Below are 20329 nucleotides of genomic sequence, written 5' to 3'. Positions count from 1 at the left end.
CTCTCGGTCGCCTCGTCCGTCGGCACCAGCACGGCCGCCGCGTCCGCCGGCCCCAGCACGGCCGCCATGTCCGCTGGCTCCGGCTCCGCCATCGCGTCCGCTGGCTCCAGCTCCGCCATCGCGTCCGTCGGCCCCGGCACCGCCGCCTCGTCCGTCGGCCCCGTCTCCGCTGCCGCGTCCGTTAGCCCCGGCTCCCCCGCCGCGCTTGCCAGCCCTGGCTCCGCCGGTGCGCTCGGCTCGGGCGTGCTCGGCTCGGGGGCTGGCGCCAGCCTCGGCGCTTCCGGCCGCCCTTGGCTCTCAGCGGCGCCCGTAGGTGGCCTGCAGGAGAAGAACAAGATCAAAATCAAAATCCAGAACTTAGTTCGGGCAAAGCACGCCCAAGAAAGAATGAAGGACAAAACTTACGCGGTTGTGGGTCTTCGGTACTACCATCGTGCTGCTGGAATCCTGAACCCCGGGCTCGATGGCGCCGGCCCGGAGTCCTCCCTCCCTCTTCCGCCGGGGGTTTTGCGGGGCCACCGCGTGATCTCTGGGCGCCGGATCGGGCCCAAGCAGAACAAGGCGCGGTTCCAGAACCGCAGATGCCGCCCCCGCCGATGGCCCCGTGCTGGGCGGCTGGCCGTCCCGGTGCCCCCCTCGCCTGGCGACGGTGACGGCAGGGACTCCGGCACATTAGTGAAGAGCCGAGGGCGCTTCCCCGGTTCCTCCGGTGCCGGCGCCGCTCCGCTGCCGGGGATGCCTCCTCCTCCGGTGTGGCGGCTGCTGCCCGCAGCGGCACCACTGCTGGCCTGCGGCTTGCCGCTCGCGGCGCCTGGGCCACCAGTCCGCGCCGGACCGCTTGCGGCCCCCTCGCCGGCCGCCTCATCCAACCCGGGGATCTCAGTGTCCTCAGGACTCTGGCGCCTCGGTCGGTCGACCAACCCCTGGGCGTCGAACTCCGGCAGCTTCGCCTGGATCGCCACCCGCTCAGGATTGGCGTAGAGCGCCATTTCTTTCCACGGGAGCTCCGCCCGGCTCATCTCATCCACCCCGGTCACCACCCGGAGCATGACCTTCAACTCTGTCATGCCCAGGTCCCAGTCCTCGCCGATCTGGGTCCAGGTGATGTCCTCAGGGCCGGTGTAGAGCCAGCAAGGCCGGACCCGCTCCCGCAGGGGCGCCAGGTGGCGGCGCAGGAAGTCCGCCACCACCATCACCGAGGTGAGGTCGGCGTCACGCAGGAACCCAATGCCCTCCAAGACTGGCTCCAGCCGCGCGTCCGTCGACGGCGGTACCTCCCAAGTCGCCTTCTGAGGCTCCGCTGCCACCTCCGGCAGGGTGAGACGGTCGTGGGGGTCGACGTCGACGTAGAACCAATCACGCCGCCATTCCTCCCACTTGCTTCGCAGCACCTGGGGGATGTATCGCTCCCCCAAGCCGTCCCACAGCCGGAAGCTGCAGCACCCCGCGACGTCCGCGGTGGAGAAACCCCTCTTCTTCCCGGCAGATCGCAGCGCGAAGAAATGCCGAAAGAGTGTCACCGATGGCGGCACTCCCACGAACATCTCGCAGAAGTGGGCGAAGACCGCCAGGATGACGACCAAATTGGGGCTCAGGTGCACCAGCTGCACCAAATTGAGGATTTGAAGAAAAAACGTGGAGAACGGCGGCACCAGCTCGGCCGCCACAAAAGAGGTGAACAGGACGATGTGCCCCGGGCGGGTCGTCGCCGGCGGGAAGCTCGTCGGCGTCACCACCAAGGCCCCCTGCTGGCCCTCGGGGACCAACAACTTCCTGATCTTCCCCGCTGCCTCTTCATTCGACAGGCGAGACTCCGGCAGCACACCGTCTGGAGTCCTGTCGCGGCGGCTTCCTCCAGCTCTCAGCATTTCGTCGGAGGGGGAGATGGTCTGGACGGTGGAGAAGGAGATGTGCTCTGATCGCCTAGGGAGATTCTAAGGGCTCAAGAGCGTGAAGAAAGCAAGGGCTGGATCACGAGATGGCGTAAAGAGGAGGGCGGTTCGCTCCCCTCCTCCTTTTATACCTCAGGAAATTCAAACGTCTCCTGCCATGGCACACTCGGCGGGACGGTTTCCTCGATCGGCGTAACCGCCAGGCAAGTCTCCCACAGGTCGTGCGATGTCAGCGGTAGCCAGGCGCATTTTCCTCGATCTGTGCGGCTACTGCGCGTGCCGCCTGCTCTGTCATCACGCACCGCCCGTCCCGTTGTGTGGACGCGTGTCCATTCAGCTCCCCATTGGGCCGTACCGAAGGCCCGGGCCGAAGGGACCACCTTCTGAAAGCTCGCCACGCGGCGTCCGCGCCGGCTTTGGCCTCGTTCGCGACGAAGGGCCCATCCGCAGTCTCTGGGCCATTGCCTGCCAATGGGCCCGGGGGCTACTATCGGTGTATCAGGAACCGGGGGTCCCCGAATCCCGAGGTCAGGCCAGCCATCCGCCACATGGAGACATCCCGCGAGGTCTCTCCTGTAGGATGAGAAAAGGTCAAGTCCCGGGAGAAGGTGCTCGGGGCCACAGTCGGTGGTCCCCGAGTACCCCAGTTCCCCGATGATCCACGGAATCCAAGTACCGGGAAGATAGTGCTCGGGGAGGTGTACGGTCACCCCCGAGCACCCTAGTCCCCCAACGATCAGAAGAGCTAAGTTCCGGGAGAGAGTGCTCGGGGCTGCGTGCGGCGGCCCCCGAGCACTCGGTTCCCCGACGATCCGTGCAAGAGTGCTCGGGAGAGAGTGCTCGGGGCTGCGTGCGGCAGCCCCCAAGCACTCGGTTCCCCGAGAGTCCATGCAAGAGTGCTCGGGGAGGTGAACAGTACCCCCGAGCACTCGGCACCCCGGGGACAAGGAAAGGCATTCCCGGGGGAGAGTGCTCGGGGATGTGAACAGTACCCCCGAGCACTCGGTACCCCGACGACCCAGAAAGACCCCCGAGGGGCCTACCGATGAGGTGTCAACCAGTCAAAGGCCCGAGGCCGCATTTAATGAGCGTGCGTGGCCTGACGCCTCCAACTGCTCCCGCCGCGCTCAGCGTCAGTCCCTGCCATGTTTTGGCAGAGAGGCATGGGGTTATTAATTGCACGGGTCCTGTCCCATGCCATCCGGCTTGTCTCGGGATAACGTCGTAAGGATCAAGGCGTTCCGTCTACCGCGCTGCTGTGGCAGGGGAACAAGACAGGGCGGGCACACCGGGTTGCTCTGCGGCTGCTCGGCGGGCCCTCTCCATGGCGCCCGTTGCCAGGGTATTTATGGTGACGGGTGACCGGGCGTGCGACGCATTTTCCACCCCCGGTCACTTCGCCCAGAGGAAATGATGACGCCCTTTCCATTTATGGTGTCTCGGAATTCGAGCCCCCTCCTTCCGTTCGGGGCATGTCGCGGTCGGCGAGTACTTAAAGCAGCCGGTAGCACAGAAGCAGGGGAGACGGAAAAAAAGACAGGGGCAAGAAAAAAGAAAAAAAGACAAGAGATGAAGAATAGCAAAACAGAGACCAAGAGCCGACACGAAGAACACAGCGCAAGAGAGCATTGTGAGGAAGGCTGAGTCCAGTTCCAGCCGAAGAATAAGGAGCTCCAAGCTCTTAGATAGGCCAACATTCTTGTAACCAGCAACATCTTTGAGGGACTCCCTCAGGACAGTTATAGCATCCATACAGGAGTAGGGTATTACGCCCCCGTGCCGCCCGAACCTGTCTAAATTCCGGTGCATTTACTTCTTCTTGCACTAGGTCAACACCCCCACCACCGGCCGTTGCATTCATTCCCATTTATTTCTCCGACGAACTTATTCAGGATCATCCCCCCGGCTGAATCTCTAAAAAGGGGTCTCTCAAGATCCCTGCAACTGGACTTAATCCTCCGACAGCCACTTGCTCAAAGAAGGTGGCTACTAGGAAGACAAAGCCATTGTTGGTAGTTGAAAGTGGAAGACAGGACAAGAGCAACGAGAACAAAGTGAGTGATATATATATATATATATATAGAGAGAGAGAGAGAGAGAGAGAGAGAAAGAGAGAGAGTAATCGGCCAACTCCTGGTCATGTGAATACAAGGTGTGAAGATACGCGTCCCCTCAGGTTACCAGCTTTTGTATACCAGATGGTTTTGATCTCACACAACCATCTGAGATATGGCTCATTATATCACATATGGTTTCATAGGTCAAAAACGTCTATTATATAGTGACGATAACTATTGGATAACTACCATATCCAAACACCCTAGAGTTTCCCGCAATTCTCGGGGCATATCTCTATCTTCGGGAGAGGGATCTTTGGATGAAAGGAAACTACCTGTAGGTACCTAGGAGATTCCATAAATAGGAAAGTTTATCTCCAAAAATGGGAAGCAAGACTCTAGAGTGCGTACAACGCCCCTATATATATGGAGCCTATGGACCATGTGGAGAAAAGGGCCAAAACAAGTCATTAGAGGGCACCGCAAGTGAGACAAGCCAACAGAAGCCAAGGAGGAAGTCACCGACTAGGTTTAGATCCATCTAGGCTAGCCACACCCCCTTGTAACAGGCTCAGATCAATAAAGACAAACATGACGTAGGGTTATTATCCTAAGGGAGGTCCGAACCTATCTAAAAATCTTTGTGTGTTCCCCTTGTGATTCATCTACTCAAAGCATCTTTCAATTCTTCAACAAGTTTGTTAGATCGATAGTTTACCAATCATCAACATATAGGTCATCAGAGTCATATTTTTCTATAGAACCATTTGGGATATCTTCTGATCTTATCTTTTATTTTTCTATCCATTTTATACACACACACACACTAATATAGAAAACCCCTTCACTGTTGGCTCTAAAACTCTCTTCACTGCTGGTTTTGGAGCCGACAGTGGGAAATGGGCAGTGATAGTCACTGGCTCGGTGGACCGGTAGTGATACCCAAGGCATCACTACCAGCTGAATCCTTCGGTCGATAGTGATTCGCTAGCATCATTGTCGGATGTATCCTTCGGCCAGCAGTGATTTGCTGGAATCATTGCTGGTCAAATGTTTGAGCCGGCAATGTTTTCCCTCTCCCCCCTCCACGGTCCTCCTTTCTGTAGTCCCTCTCTCTCCTCAATCTCTAGCTCTCTCTCTCAATACATGCACACAATGATACATATATTTACTATAAACCAATAATAAAAACACATTCATTAATACATAGTAATGAACACATACAAGTTAGGCATCGACAAACACACAAATATTACAAGTCACCCCCTGAAAAGTCGGTTGAGTTGAGCCAATGCAGTATCCCTCTACCTCTCCCACAACGAGGACCGCGTCCCCGCACTAACGATTGATGGCGTGAGTACGTTCGGGGACACCAGGGGGCCGATGGTGGTGGAGCGGAGGACCGGGCAATGCCTGATCGACCGTAGCATCGCCTATGCTCCAGGCTCGCCAGGGTGTCAAAGACATCGAAGTCTCACGCCTGAACGCCTCTAGGTTTTGAGCCTTCGGCCTCCTCTACAGCACACTGACGGGCCACTCTCTCATCCTCCTCCTCCTGGGCGTGTTTACAAGATACTACTTCTTGCTCCTTTGCAGTGCACAGCTCACGAGCTAGCCTCTCATCCTCCTCCTCTTGGGCACCTTAACAAGACGCTGCTTCTTGCTCCTCCTTTGCATCATCGTTGGAAGGCCATTGTGTCGAAGAGTCGTCCGACGATACCAACTTCACATCATACATAGTAATTCATATCATTCATTAACAAATAGAAAAATCTACGATTTACAACTGAAAAAGTGCTGGTTCTATGATATGGCATCCATTGTGAGGATGACAAGTGGGACCTGATCCCACATTTCATTGACACACCGGTGGCATATCGTAGAACAGGTAATGTCATTCATTAATATTGTGTCAATTGCGAAAATAAAATACGTTGTTAAGCCCCTTGGTAGCTTTCGTCCTTGTCGCATACTCTCTACTAGAAGCTAAGGTATCATCTGAAGGTCTCGCACGTGTGGATGGCAGGATCAATTCGTGAAACTCACCGTTTGGGTTGATAACATGTTCCAATAAGAACCCCGGCCATTTGTTCTTAAAGGGCATGTAATTTCAGCAGGTTGTAACACACATGTGCATAGTTTAGAGTGTTGCATTTGAAGAATTGAAAGAATTAGTCCTTGAAAACGTGTATAAATTGAAAAGAAGGCATCGATATGTTATTTCATACCTCAAGGTCATTAAACCTAACAGCGTCTCCGTCCGGGCTGAATGCGTACATGAAAGTAAGAACATCAAACGCGCAGAGATTGTTGCCGGTTGGCTGTCTCATGCACTTCAAGAGGAAAGGATTCGTTAGTGGAATGAATTGAACCTTTTTTATTCAGTAGGAAATGCAAGACATGAATATGTATTGTGTACCAGAAAGTTGGTTTTTACAGCGTACTCCTTTCTAAATGGAAAGTGGATAACACACTTCTTGCGGTATCTTGTGTACGCCCTGTATGTGAATAGGAATACCAATTAAACTAAGATGCAATTGTCAAGAATATTAAATGATCGAGTTAACCTGTTTAGCATATCAATGAGGTGTTGGTAAGTCGTCTGATCTCCCTTTTGTGAGTCGAACACAATGATCTTACTCAAGTCTGGGTGGATGACAAAGGGGATCCAATGAAAACTGCAGAATATGTCACTATAGCAAAGTGGTACTACAATCGAGTTGCCCATAAAATGAGGATGCCCTTGTGCACAAACATGTACTCATAGTTTTAGGGTAAGAGTATGAATTTCTTGTATTGGTGGTGAAGCAGAAACTTCTATAAGTAAGCCTTGGTGAAGTCTGGATTCTTTGCTACAAGTTTCTGGTTCACAAGGCTAGGATCGATGAATCCTACTTTCTTATCTAAGTCTTGTTCGTATGCTTGAATCTCCATTCTACAAAAGAGAGAAGTTAGCTACGCAATTTTAAGGTGAAAGATCATGTAACATGAATTATATGCATAAGTCACTTACAAAGTCCATGCTCTGACTATAGCCACATTGAGGGCATCTTCTATACGATAATGTGTAGAAGAGATGCATTCATTTACTTATGAATTACCTCATTGACTCCACAGGCATCTATTTGTTCCAGGTTGAGGTAGTAGCTCAAGCTATCTTCTTCAATGTTTGACAGTGTCACTACATATCCTTTTGGCACCTACGCTGGATTGGTAGTTGGGGTGCTATTCCTTCCTGGAAGTTCTGCATACGATGACGATGAGCGGTTGAGTAGTATACATATAGAGAGCTGAGAAAGGAGGGAGGTAGAGATAAATCTGACGAGGGAGGGAGAGAGGCTATCGAAAGAGTGAGATAACCATGAAGGAGTCGATAGATAGAATGCATACACATACAATATTGTAATTGAGTATGTTAGAACCACATTTAACAAAAAAAAGTCACATCTAACGTAGCAAAATTGGCATAAAGGTAATGGCAATTGACACATTGATCTTACAAGTCACATCATCTTACATAGCAAAATAATGATGATTACAACCAAAACTAGGATTATGAATCCATTAACTTGTGCATGGCATTCCTCCCAACTGGAGAACACTCCACTTCGCCGACCACGATGAACAACATATCATGTCATAGCAGTCCAAAATTTCAGAGAATATTCAAAAATGATATACTACAAACCACCCTAACACCAAAAAGTGTTCTTGCAAAAAACCATTAGGCTCAGTGGCTCTAGCAAATGGCCTTATTAGGACTTCAGTATTGATTACATGTTCAGAGAGAAAGCATTCTTTACAAGCCAGCATTTATGTGACAGTCCTACTAGTTTAGAGAGCAGATTCTCTCAAGATTCCTAATAGTTTTCTTTTAGGCTAAAAGAAAAATAGCTTAGGTCAACCTCTGATACCTAGCAGCATTTGCATCAGATTATGGAGATAATTATCTCTTTTCATCATTTGCTCATCTAACAATATCGATTTACATTGCCATCTAACAGTAGGATCATACGCGCCCTTATACATGACCCAATGTTCTCAGTTAACAATATCGATTTACATTGTCATATGATTGATTCTATTAAACACATTAACTCTCTTTACAACTAAATAAACTAATCTCTCTGTCCGGCTGGCAATATCACAACATAAATAACATACCATTCATAGCACATCAACAAACTTGAAAATAAGAAAGATGATTCAGTTATCCCAACAATGACCACTGGAACCCCCTCTCCTCTCCTCCTCTAATCAAACATTCCAAGCTAATTTGGTCCTCATGATCGAACAGTTACCCTAACAATCCTCTAATCCAACCTGCAATCCAACATTCCTCTAATCCAACCTACAATCCAACATTCCTCTAATCATTACCTGCAAGATGGCAAGGTCTGGGCAGCAGGGTGCGCGGGCTAGGCGTCGAGGAGGACGGGAATGGAGCCGGGCAGAAGGACAGTGACGATGGCGGGAGGAGGGCGACGACATTGAGTAGGACACGGATAGTGGGCATGGGCTCGTGGACCTCCGGCAGCATGGGCTCCTCGGTGTCTGGAGGTGTTTCGGCGGATGGCACAGGGAATGGGAAAAAATTTCTAAGTGTTAAAGGGCACAGGGCATCGAGCTATTTTATAGGGGAGGACTTTCACTGTCGGCTCAATATGACCATCAGTAGTGAAATGGAACATTCACTGCCGGCTCACTAGGACAACCGGTAGTGAAACTACTTTCACTACCGGCTCCATAAGTGCACCGGCAGTGAAAGTAGTTTCACTGTCGCCCCAATATGTCCACAGTGAAACCCCTTTCACTGTTGATACCATGAGGTGCAAAAAATTTGTTTTAGCTTCGCGCGTGCACGTAGAGACTCGAAGTGAAGTCCTAACCAAGTAAGACTGAACAAACCGCTGCGCTACTTATGTGATTTCGATAGAGTTTGTACTATCTATAGATATTAAAATTATGTTGACCTAAAATCGTAATACATATTTATTTAAATTTGAACTTGCTATATAGCAAAATTACGTTTTGTATATACCTAAATTTCCTGGTTAAATTTTCTAATTCAATTAAAAATTAAAATAAATATGCTCATACCAAAGTTTTTATATTAGGGCTTGCTAATTAATTAAAAAATAATTGGAGCTTCACTACCGGCTCAATAGGACTACCGGCAGCGAAACTACTTTCACTCTCGGCCCAATAAGTCCACTGGCAGTGAAAGTAGTTTCACTGCTGGTCTAATATATCCATCGGCAGTGAAACCCCTTTCACTACTGGTGACATGGGGTGCAAAAAAAATTATTTTAGCTTCTCATGGGCTAGCAGAGACTCGAACCAACGTTCTACACCAAGTAAACCAAACAAACCACTGCGCTACTCAAGTAATTTCGATTGAGTTTGTACTATCTATATTTATTAACATTAAGTTGACCTAGCAGACCTAATACTTATTTATTTAAATTTGAACTTGCTATATACCAAAATTAATTTTTGTATATACCTAAAATCAAAAATCAATATGGTCAACAATTAATATATCTTCCACCATACACTACAAATTGAAGCTTTCATAACAAAAGTGAGGTATAATTTTATCTAAAACAAATTCATACATAGTAATTAATATAATTTAGCTACTTTGTCTTAACGATTCGCCCTTCATTATGATCACGACATACATACGGAGGTTCATTGGTGTCTTCTATGGGACCTAGGTCGACGTCCTCTCTGAAAGGAGGTAGCGCGCCGTGTTGATTGTAGTCTTCCTCGTCAACAACATTCTCCACTTCGACAATCCTTCTTTTTCCTTGAAGATCCACATGGCGCTCTACTTGTTAGCCGGGTCTGGGTCCTTAACATAGAAGATCTGCATAATATCATTCGTAAGTACAAATGGTTCTTCTATGTATCCAATGAGTTTTTGGTTCAATGTAGTCATACCGTACTTGTCGATCTTCACACCCCTTAGGAGTTTGCCCATTGGCATAAGAAAAGAGGAACTTTTAATACTCCATAGTCGAGCTCTCATATCTCCTCTATGAATCCGTAATAGGTCTCCCTATTTCCATTGCAGTCGTAGGCATCTATTGCCACAATCTAGTCACTCAACTTGCCACTCATTTAGTTGGGGAGACGGGGAGATGGGGAGATGAGCTTGGGAGATGGGGCGGCAGGCTCGAGATATGGGGAGACAGGAGACGGTGAGCTCCGGAGACGGAAAGACGACGAGGTTGGCAAGACAGCTATGAGCACGGAGGACATGGAAGTTAGGCCCAAGGGGTAGAAGCAGCCGTAGTAGTGATGATGACCATCGCACCACTTCGACCACTACTACCCCTCGGGAGTGGCTTTGGGTAGTCGCGAGGTGGCTCGGTAGACGGCAGTCGTGAGGTGGCTCGGGAGGCCATGAGGTGGCTCAAACTCGGGAGACAGCGACAAACTTGGAGGACGTGGAAGCCGGGCTCAAGGGGTAGAGGCAGTCGCAGTGGCGATGATGACCATCGCACCACTTCAACCGCCACTACCCCTAGGGAACAGCTTCTGGAGATTAGGAGCGCAGTGAGATGGGGCATAGTTGAGGGAGACGGGCTTGATTTATAGAAGAACTATTGATGCCAGTTTGAAAGATACAAACTAGCAGTGATAATAATTAACACCACCGATTCGTCTTCGCTCAATTATTGCTCTGTCAGTGAGTATATGAACCGGCAGTGATAAGGAATATGAGCTGGCAGAGATAAGGATTATCACTGTTGTACTAGCTCAATTATTGCTCTGTTGGTAAGTTTCTGAACCGACAGTGATAGTTATTATAACTACCGATTGATAAATTGTCGGTTCTAGCTATGATCCAACAGTGATCATTGTTGATTCTTAAGGGTTCATGGTTAGATCTTCTGGTTTGGCTTATGAACCATCAGTGATATTTTATCACTATCGGTTATTTATGAATCGGTAGTGAAAGAGGGGCAGCAATGGCCTTTTTTTAAGTAGTGGCACATATATATGACAAACTTGTGCAAATATTTTGACCAACCTCTCGTGTGATTTGTGTGCAGTGTACTTAATTAATATAATGTCCCAACCTCCGTTGATTAGTTCTTTGTAAAGCCTAGCAAAAATTTCCTTCGACGTTCCAGTGTTTCAAACAAGCCCTTACCGTCTATTAGTCAGTAACATTGATTTGTCAGGAACAGAATGCTGAAACCTAATCTAGAATAATAGAAAACTTCTGTTCATAATATGAAGAATGATTCTTTGTCTCCCCAAAAAATTGAAGATAATCCACTTGGTGGCCTATTTCAGTTTCTTCAATTCAATATTTGAATATATCTATAGATAATTTTGGCATAGGACTTATTTTATTTCATAATGTCACTCATGTACATCATCGAACCTGGACTAATTAAGAGGGATTTTCTTCTTCTGAGTACCTTCTGGAGAAATGCCCAATTCGAAACTGTGAAAGGATCAATATATTTGCCCAAATTAAGAATTAGTTTTTTAGATGCTTTTAGTATTGAGTATTAAGGACAACACATTCTAGCTACCACAATGCCCTTATTGGTATGGGCACGTGCTAGAGAGGTGAGCATACACAATATCAGTAGGACAAAATACATCCTGCCTCTGATCAGAAAATATAAGTCATTTAGGACATCGACACAGTCTACAGGATGAAACTTTGACTAGTAACTTCTATAAAATTATGACACTTAAAAATAGAAATGATTGTATGCCATGAAAGTCGTGATGAGTCCTAAGATGACTTATATTTTAGATCGGAGGGAGTAAAAGATTAAGATGTTAGGCACCTCCCTATTTTGTTTACATGAGCTAAAATGGAATTTATTTTGGACCGGGCCAGGGAAGTAATTTGTTTCGAATCTGGCTGCTGAGTAGTCACACACAGAGAATCCTTCTATGGCCACACCGAGGCCCCAACTATTCACATTGTTCTTGCAACCACATAGCATTTTGCACCATCATCAACACCACTACTCTCTCTCTCTCTCTCTAACAAGAAAAAGAGGAAGGGCAGTAGCTCAATCCTTCCTCTCACCTTTACATCTCTGTTCTTACAAAGTTGTAGCTGTAGCTGCTAGCTATAGCTAACTACTCTATCTCTTCTAATCCTATCTGACCACTGGTCCTTAATTAGTCCTTGTTGCTACTTGTATTTCTTCCTCCTGATTCCTTCAACCTCAGCTTCCTCTTATTCGATCAATTGCTGAAATATCGCAAGGTGACCAGAAGGAATGTCGGCTCAGATTGCGCCGGTGCTGGAGCATGTGTGCTACGTGCACTGCAACTTCTGCAACACAATTCTTGCGGTAATATGTGCTCCAACCCTCTGATCTCTCAAGCTCCCTCTCTTTCCTTCTCTTCGTTTGCTCTTGAAGTGCAGATCTACGAGCTGAGATGCATGAAATTATTGGCTGTGTACATCATCATTAATTGTGTAGGATTTGGCCGTTCCTCTTGTTTGATTTTGTCTTTCTGTCTAAATTGTTTGTGAATTGTGAAAAAGATTTCTGAATCCCCCCCCCCCCACCCTCTTTTCCGTGTCCTTTTCTTTTGCCGGAGTTCGGAGTTCAGTTCCGTTGAATTATTGAAATTAAGGGAGTTTCTCTCCTGTACCTTTCAATTTGGTACTTCACCATGTACTTGCAAGGAGAAGGTCAAGGTCATCAGATATTGAAAATATGGCTGCTTCTTGCACCTTTTCTGATCAAATAATCTATGGAAGAACATGACTAATTAGAGTCTTAAACGAAACCAGTACTAGGGGGCAAGGGTGCAAGCTCCACTATGTACATATATTTGTGCTTTCGTATGGTTTGGGCAATTCCATATACTCGGTACTTTTTCAAGCATTCTCGCTCGCCTTGTTTATTGTTTCGGAGCAATTAGCATCTCTAAGTGTGATCTAGATCTCAAATAATGAACTGATAGATTTTTTTGTCCGGTTTATGTGATGTGCGTACTACGTGTTGTACGCATATCAGCGTAATTATTTTCAGATCGAAGAAGAAGGTGCAAATGTATATATAGCTTGTTGAGCACCATTCTTGTGTACTTTAGTTCTGTGGTTGGTTTTAACCACTTGAAACAACCTAGGGAGTATATATACCTTCTCCTACTTAAATTACCACAAAGAACATGCAATAATAGCCATAAGTCCATAAATTTTGTGCATAACAGATAACTAATCGATGATGTAACTTTTTATGTTCTAACCATCTTATCCCTCCTCCTCCTTGAAGCACAACGGGAAATTGTATGTATATACAAAATTAAAGGTACATATATGCGATTCTAAATCTTAAACTGTTATTGATTCATATCTTGGAACATGATATGTTTTTTTTTTTGTAACGTTTGTATTTATTGGAACAACAAAAACCTTCAAGGAATGTAACTTTAAAGTTCAAACCATTATGCTTAGAGTGCTCGTAACATCAAAACTTTTCACTGGAATAGAAGAACAGTAGTATACTGTACTGCTCCCTAAAGGGTAAGTAGTATACTGGAGTACAATCTACAAGGTGAGTTTCTCACCTAGAGAATCCAAATAACCGCTTCCTGTTTTTCTTTTTCTTATTTTCCTCCTCTTCATGCTCCTGCGTTTTGTCTTGCTTTTCTGTTTTGGTTCTTCTTTCATGTCTCTCATCGAAATACCATGACATTGAATAAAAAAATACTCCGCTCCTAAAACAACATCAAGTAAAAATGAACAAAGGGAGCACTAATTGTAGACCGTTTATGCTTAGTTTTGCTACTATTTTCCCCTTTTTTACTATCGATCTTTTGATTTTTTAATATGTGACTAATTAAGTAGCTAGTACAGTACTACTCATAGTCTCATACTTATTCTCTCTCAGCCTCTCTGCATGGTACTATTAATATCATTTTAGTTCAGAGAGCTAGTGTGTGTCTAATCTAGTTACTCATCAAGCTCTTCCTGCCGTAGTTACATGCAATTTGTACATCGATGGTACAAATTTATCTGTACTATTGTATAGCATACATATAGTCAAGTAGGAGTTGGAAATGTTGAGCTTTGTTGATATGCTTAGATATCTCTCCATGACATTCCACATGCAGTATATATCTTCCGTTCTCTACATGCACTTCGATTCACAGCAACACACTCCAATGCCGTCTTGCTCTCTCCAACATACCAAAGATCGATAAAGGGAAATCCTACACTGACCACTCGTGCTACATCAATTACTGACGTGTGTACACATACGTGCAGTGTAGATATGTACTAGCTACGAGATCTTTCGCAAGAGATCTTGCCTTCCCTGAATTAGCATGCAGTACTATTCTGGAACTCCAATGCCGTCTCATTCTCTCCTTGCCAAAGATAAAAAGGACCGAGCTCGATCGATCTTGTTGACACACCTGCATGACCCACTAATGTATGCATGTCAAAGTGGCTTCTGCATGAATTTTCACTCTCTCTTGTATCTTTCTCTACAACTCTGTTCATATACAGGTGATTCTTTAGTATACTGCGTACATGTTTCAGTGAAGAGAGCATTCATGGGGCAGAAAAAATGAAAAATAATGGAGGGATAGAAACATATGTATGCCATGATGCCAATGCATGAGTTCTTTAAAAAACATATACACCAAAATATAGATGCATGATGCTTGTCATGACAACATACTTTTGTGTTTGTTTTTTGTGTTTTAGGTTCAACATACTCCCCTCATGGGAACACACACAATCATTTGTAGGGCACACACTCACTTGTTTATTCTAGCTTAAGATCTTATGGGAGTTCGTGCACAAAAGGAGAGTGAGGAATCAAACAAATTAAAGTAGGCCCTGTTCTTCAGTTTTGGGTGGCAGCGTGCACCCAAGGCAAAAATTGAAAATAAAATGGAAAGGGAAGGGGAACCAATGGACAGACATTGGAAAAGGGTGCCCTAGTTCTGGTCTGGACAGCAGAGCCCTGATAAAAGTCATGGAGCAACAGTTTTGCAGGCAGGCAGGGTAACATATAGAGGAAAAAGGAGAAAAAACGAAGCACAGAGCAAAAGCTACACATAGCTTTGTGCAACATATATGCAACTCGAGAAAGCTTTTGAACATGCCTTGATTTTACCCCTTGTTCTTTTGTAAATAAAGAAATTATTAATCGGCCCGAATTTAGCAACGTTTTTGGCCTTTCCACAATGCTTTACTAAAAACAAATTTCTTCCCCCTTCTTTTCTTGCTTGTGCACCTGTTCGTGCTTAGTTTCATGATAAACTGAAAATACTAGTTACTGATCAATTTGTTCAGTAAATTACCTAATACTGGTCTCCTTTTGTTATCACTCTTGCAGGTCAGTGTCCCGAGTAATAGCATGCTGAACATCGTGACTGTCCGTTGTGGGCACTGCACTAGCCTGCTATCAGTGAACTTGAGAGGACTGATCCAGTCACTTCCTGTCCAAAATCACTTACAGGTTGACATGTATGAATAGGAACATTAATTCGTGCAAGATGTGTGCATGAAATTATCAAGAGAACCCTAAACTTGTTCTAAAGGAGGAGCTGAATACTTTTGTCCGGTCCTTTCAAATAATTATAATCATGTCAACATGTCATATCAAAATTGACATTCTTTGTTGTGTTACTCCTTCTCATCCTGCATTATTTCTTCCTAGTGCAAAAGAGGCTAGAAATAAAGACAGTAATTTTCTGAAGCAAATGATATGTAGGTCGTAGAGATGCCAAACATCTAGCTTGTCCTACCTATATATAGGTAGCCGGTATGAGATAAAAGCCACAGTGTGTGCATGCATGTGTCATGTCATGTTTCAATACTTTATAGAGTAAAGACAAATTAAAGCAATCAGTACTGCTGCTTTCCCACAGGAAGGAGTTTAAAGCTTGCACATGCAAAAGCATCTTGCTCTGAGCCAGATGAATCAGTATATTTCCATGAATTTTAGTATTAAAATGTATATATAACATATCACTACTTTGTATTATGTGCTGGCTATACTGGAAATACACATGAAAAACATCTTACTCTGAGTCTTCATAATAATTAACCTGATTGTTTCAATTGGCGCCAGGAGAATTTCAAGGTCCACAATATCAGTTTTACTGAAAACTGCCTTGAGCACGCACCTTCATCTTCGAAATACCGGATGTCAATGATGTTCTCAACAAAAAGTGATCAGGATCATATGCTGCACGTCCGCGGTAAAATGATGCATATATACGTTCTTGCTATGGACGTATATTTGGTTTTGGATATTGCTTTTCCCTACAACTAAATTTTACAAAATCATTTTTAACGGGTACATTAATTATATGCATGTGTACTCGAGTGGATGCAAGTTCTAGGGGAAAATAACATTTTTTTACCACATATGAAAGATCAAAAAAGAATTGAGAGTCTATAGTGAATATTGCATAACCTTTAAAATTTTAATCTTAAGATCAGCACCGTGTTTAGGTAGATCTGAAACAGCTAATTTACTAAGAACTTTATATTTTTATTATTATATTATATTTTAGATTATTTCTCATCGTTTTATCCTATTTTATTCTCTGTACACAAATTGAATTTGACCATTGAAATCTAAAATGATGATTCCTAAAATAAGTATTAATGTGAAAATTGGAATATTTTTCGTGTCGGTTTAATGGTCGAATCGTGCATAGCCTACATTGCATCACACAAGTACGCTCATTATGGCTCATTAAAAAATGAACTCATTAGCCTACATTGCATGACATAACTACAAACATTGTGCAACATTTATTATTTTAAAAGAATGAACTTGTATGTGTATCTCTTATTTTTGACACAGATCAGAGACAAAAGGTCATATCAGCACTCGATGTCCATTTTGTAATGCCTGATCACACCTATTTAAATTTTCTGGCTCTGTTCTTACTCTTCATAGTAACTGGTTCAACATTAAAACCACAACTGTACTTAAAAAATACAACAATAAATCACAACACCGAATCTTTCTTGCAAGTAAATTTATTTTCTAGTTACCATCAGGTTTTGTGGTTAAAACAAGGCTTAGAAAAACTATATTGTAGCCAAGAAGTGCGGTTAGTTACCATGCACGCATGCAATTAGTGTTGTCAAGAAATATCTGGTTTCCAGCAGTGAATTATCAGACATAATATGATGTACTCATAATTTTCTAAGAAAATAAGACGTGTTGATAAATATTCCTATATATATTTGATGTTCTCCTAGTCCTGGAGCCATTGTGGAAGATAATGTCGAAAGGCTTAAGGCTGTCCCCAATGTTAAAGTCTTCCTTGCGTGGTCGTGCCATAGAGATTTTGCAAAATTGCACATTTTCACAAGGGTATTGTCTTTAAATTAACTGTAGTAGAGATTCTGCAAAATTATTATCCATTGTCAATCAGGAAGGACGACGTACACGTTTGAGCTCAAATATAATAAACAATATAAGTTCCACATAGTATAGATTTTTTCCCTTTGTATTTTGATGAGCTAAGACCGTTGCCCTTTACACCTCAAAAAGTCTGTTTTGTTTTGTAAAATTTGTATCTTTATGGTATGCGTGTTGGTTTCCATATCTAAAAGTGCTAACCTCATGTTGTATGATCTTTGTATGTAATAACAACAGCTCCAGAGAAGAGGCAACGCATTCCGTCAGCATACAACAGATTTATTAAGTGAGTTTGATTAATATAATTTCAAGTTTATTGTTTTATTGCAGTATATTATTTTTTGGGATGAAACAATGAACTTTATATACTAGTGCTAAAATGGTATATGATTTTTTTTTAGGGAAGAGATACGGAGGATTAAAGCAAGCAACCCTGACATAAGCCATAGAGAAGCCTTCAGCACCGCAGCAAAGAATGTAAGTACATGTTTTTTGGGAAATTGTAAGTACATGTTTTGAATAAAAGACAAGTGTATCTCAACATCTATGCATATATTTATATATGTAACGGTGTTAAAGTTGTTTAAATATTGTCAAAAAATAATCAGATCTAGAGGATGGCATGTTCTTTATCTCCACAAAATGTCAAAATCTTCTCATTTGAAAACAACTTTTAAAATATTTGGTGACTAATGATTTCTCTGATCCCTAAGTACTTTCAAATAATGATTTGTTGAATATTACTTGTTTTTCTTAGAACTGTTTGATTCTTTCACGCCTAGTTTTCATGAATTAATGCTAGATTACAGACTATTGTATACCACCGTTCGCTTACCTAGAATACAATGATCGAGTTAGCCAATATCTTATTCAATAGATCGACCACAGCATCCAAAATTTTAATTAAGGTATACAAGTACATAAAACAATATATAGACTGCTCCAACTTAGTCGATGTCACTATATTGATTTTTTATTTATTTATTTCAGTGGGCGCATTTTCCAAACATTCATTTTGGGCTAGGGCCCCATGAGTCCACCAGCAAGAAGCTCAATGAAGCCATCGGTGCGGCAGGTCGTCCCCAGAAAGTCCAAGATCTCTACTGAGACCAACCTACATCAATCCTTGATTTCGTATTGTAAGTAATTTGAGAAAAATCTACCTTAATTCTGAACCGGTTTGTGAGTGCGTTCACATATAGATGAGTGAGAGTGATATCATGAAGTGAGAAATTACGACATATATGTACGAAAACGTGCTGCTAGCTACCATGAAAGACTGAATAAATACCTGATCACCGTGTTGTTATTTAATTGTTGGAAATAAATTATCCCTTCTGCAAATTTTAGTGTTTGTGTTGAACCTTCAAGGCTTCAATCATGACAATCTTACAGATGCTCCAACCAGAACGTCTTAAACCCTGTGAGAATGACAAATATTATATCTATTTTTGGTGCAGCCATCTGAGAATGGAAAATATTATATTTATTCTAGTGCAATGAAGTTTTTTTTTTATTACAAGGTTGATGGCACACGCACACACACCACCATATGCACATCATACTCACAAATCAAAAAAGTATGTCTCCTATCCAATGTCTACAATTAAAACAGCTAAAAATTAACACTGCTGTGTGTAAATTGTGGCCAAGAGGATTTGTACCTTGGTGATGAGTAGAGTTGCCTACACACCAAAAATTTGAGCCCTTAAGACTGCACTACCACACCAAGGGGTGGCTCCTGAAGTAAAGTTTCTTGCACAAGCTGTTTGAGATGAAATAAAAATTAGTCTATCCGGTTCCTTTTTTTGGAGTGATTTTCCATTTCCTTTTCGTTGTTTCCGATGGGCAACGCTACGCAGACCATTATGTATGTAAAAAACGCACGGACGTGTGACCAAGATTGCCTTCAAATCTACAATGGCGAATGTACTTTTATCCTGGCTAACTAACTGTACAGCAACATATATACAAAAAATTCTTTTGTTTCGACATCAACGAAAATCTGCATGACTTTAGCGGTACCCAATCAGACAAGCACACACAAGTGTTAAATGTGTTGATATATGATTCAAACTATGTTTAAGTTATGAGAGCCTTTGAGTGTCGGAGAGACAGTTGTTTAAGTTATGATCCGTAATCTTGGTCTACTTTGTTTTAGAAAAATTTTACGGTGGTCTCACAGGAACTTGAGTCATCTATTTTTTGGATCGGATGGTTTAGATTGGTTAGAATAATACTCATTATTTAGAGGTAGTATAAGTAGTATATGAGAGGAGTATATGTAGTATAAGGGTATTTTTGGGAAAAAAGAAATAGCATGGTAGTTATATCGTGTAAATTCATAGGTTTAATGTTTAGATTGGCCTGAATGCTGATTATTTGGTTGAACGATTATTTAGGGATTAGGTATAAAAAAAGATTGCAGTGCACTTCAATAATATGGTGGGTAAATATTAATACTACTGTCGTAATTACAGAAATGTTCAATCATATGGACGGTCAGATAAAATTTATATTACCTCCTAACTATAGGTAGTATGGACCACTGTAAAAGGACTTTTGTTTTATGCATGTCGTTTTCCCAACGAAATGGAATTGAGTCGAGCAGTGCTCTACCTAATTTCGCAAAATAAACGTACTGTAGTAAAGAAAATGGTTACTGGTCTATTTGCAATGCAGGAATTTTTCTTGATTCTTACTGGAATCGAATTGTTTCCTGTAAAATAGCTGTGGAGCTCTTGCAACGTTCGAAACATGCGCTACTTGTGTATTCGCTTTGAGAGAGAGAGAGAGAGATAAGTTGTTACCATCTGGATTAGACACGTGGGTGCATTAAACTCACCCAAACGAACCGCTGCTGCAGCTCATTCCTTCCTCGATTTCCGTACCGACCTGCTATGCATGTCAGTTCCTAGGCAGCCGCGTGATCCGCACCTTAATTTTGTTTGGCGTTCATCAATTCCACCTGCTGGCTGCTGCT

At 43.7% G+C, this 20329-nt stretch overlaps 1 protein-coding gene across 1 annotated transcript; it reads left to right on the top strand.

The window, feature by feature from the left end:
* The first annotated feature begins 11897 nt into the window (after positions 1-11897).
* LOC133915790 (protein YABBY 2-like) lies at positions 11898-18690 on the top strand. Its single transcript, XM_062359094.1, has 6 exons — positions 11898-12288; positions 15298-15420; positions 16036-16165; positions 17584-17632; positions 17748-17823; positions 18337-18690. The coding sequence occupies exons 1-6, from the start codon at positions 12214-12216 to the stop codon at positions 18451-18453; spliced, it is 570 nt and encodes a 189-aa protein (XP_062215078.1). The 5' UTR covers positions 11898-12213; the 3' UTR covers positions 18454-18690.
* Positions 18691-20329: the final 1639 nt, after the last annotated feature.

The sequence above is a fragment of the Phragmites australis genome, chromosome 4, assembly GCF_958298935.1.
Source record: "Phragmites australis chromosome 4, lpPhrAust1.1, whole genome shotgun sequence".
Classification (NCBI taxonomy): Eukaryota; Viridiplantae; Streptophyta; class Magnoliopsida; order Poales; family Poaceae; genus Phragmites; species Phragmites australis.
Note: the sequence above shows the minus strand (reverse complement) of the source record. Positions and strands in the feature narration are given on the sequence as shown.

Bases quoted from the DNA above. Each gene is read 5' to 3' on its own strand.
- LOC133915790 (XM_062359094.1), top strand. From the start codon at position 12,214: ATGTCGGCTCAGATTGCGCCGGTGCTGGAGCATGTGTGCTACGTGCAC. The intron at 16,166-17,583 runs GTAAAATGATGC...TAATAACAACAG, and splicing joins TCATATGCTGCACGTCCGCG to CTCCAGAGAAGAGGCAACGC. The intron at 17,633-17,747 runs GTGAGTTTGATT...ATTTTTTTTTAG, and splicing joins GCATACAACAGATTTATTAA to GGAAGAGATACGGAGGATTA.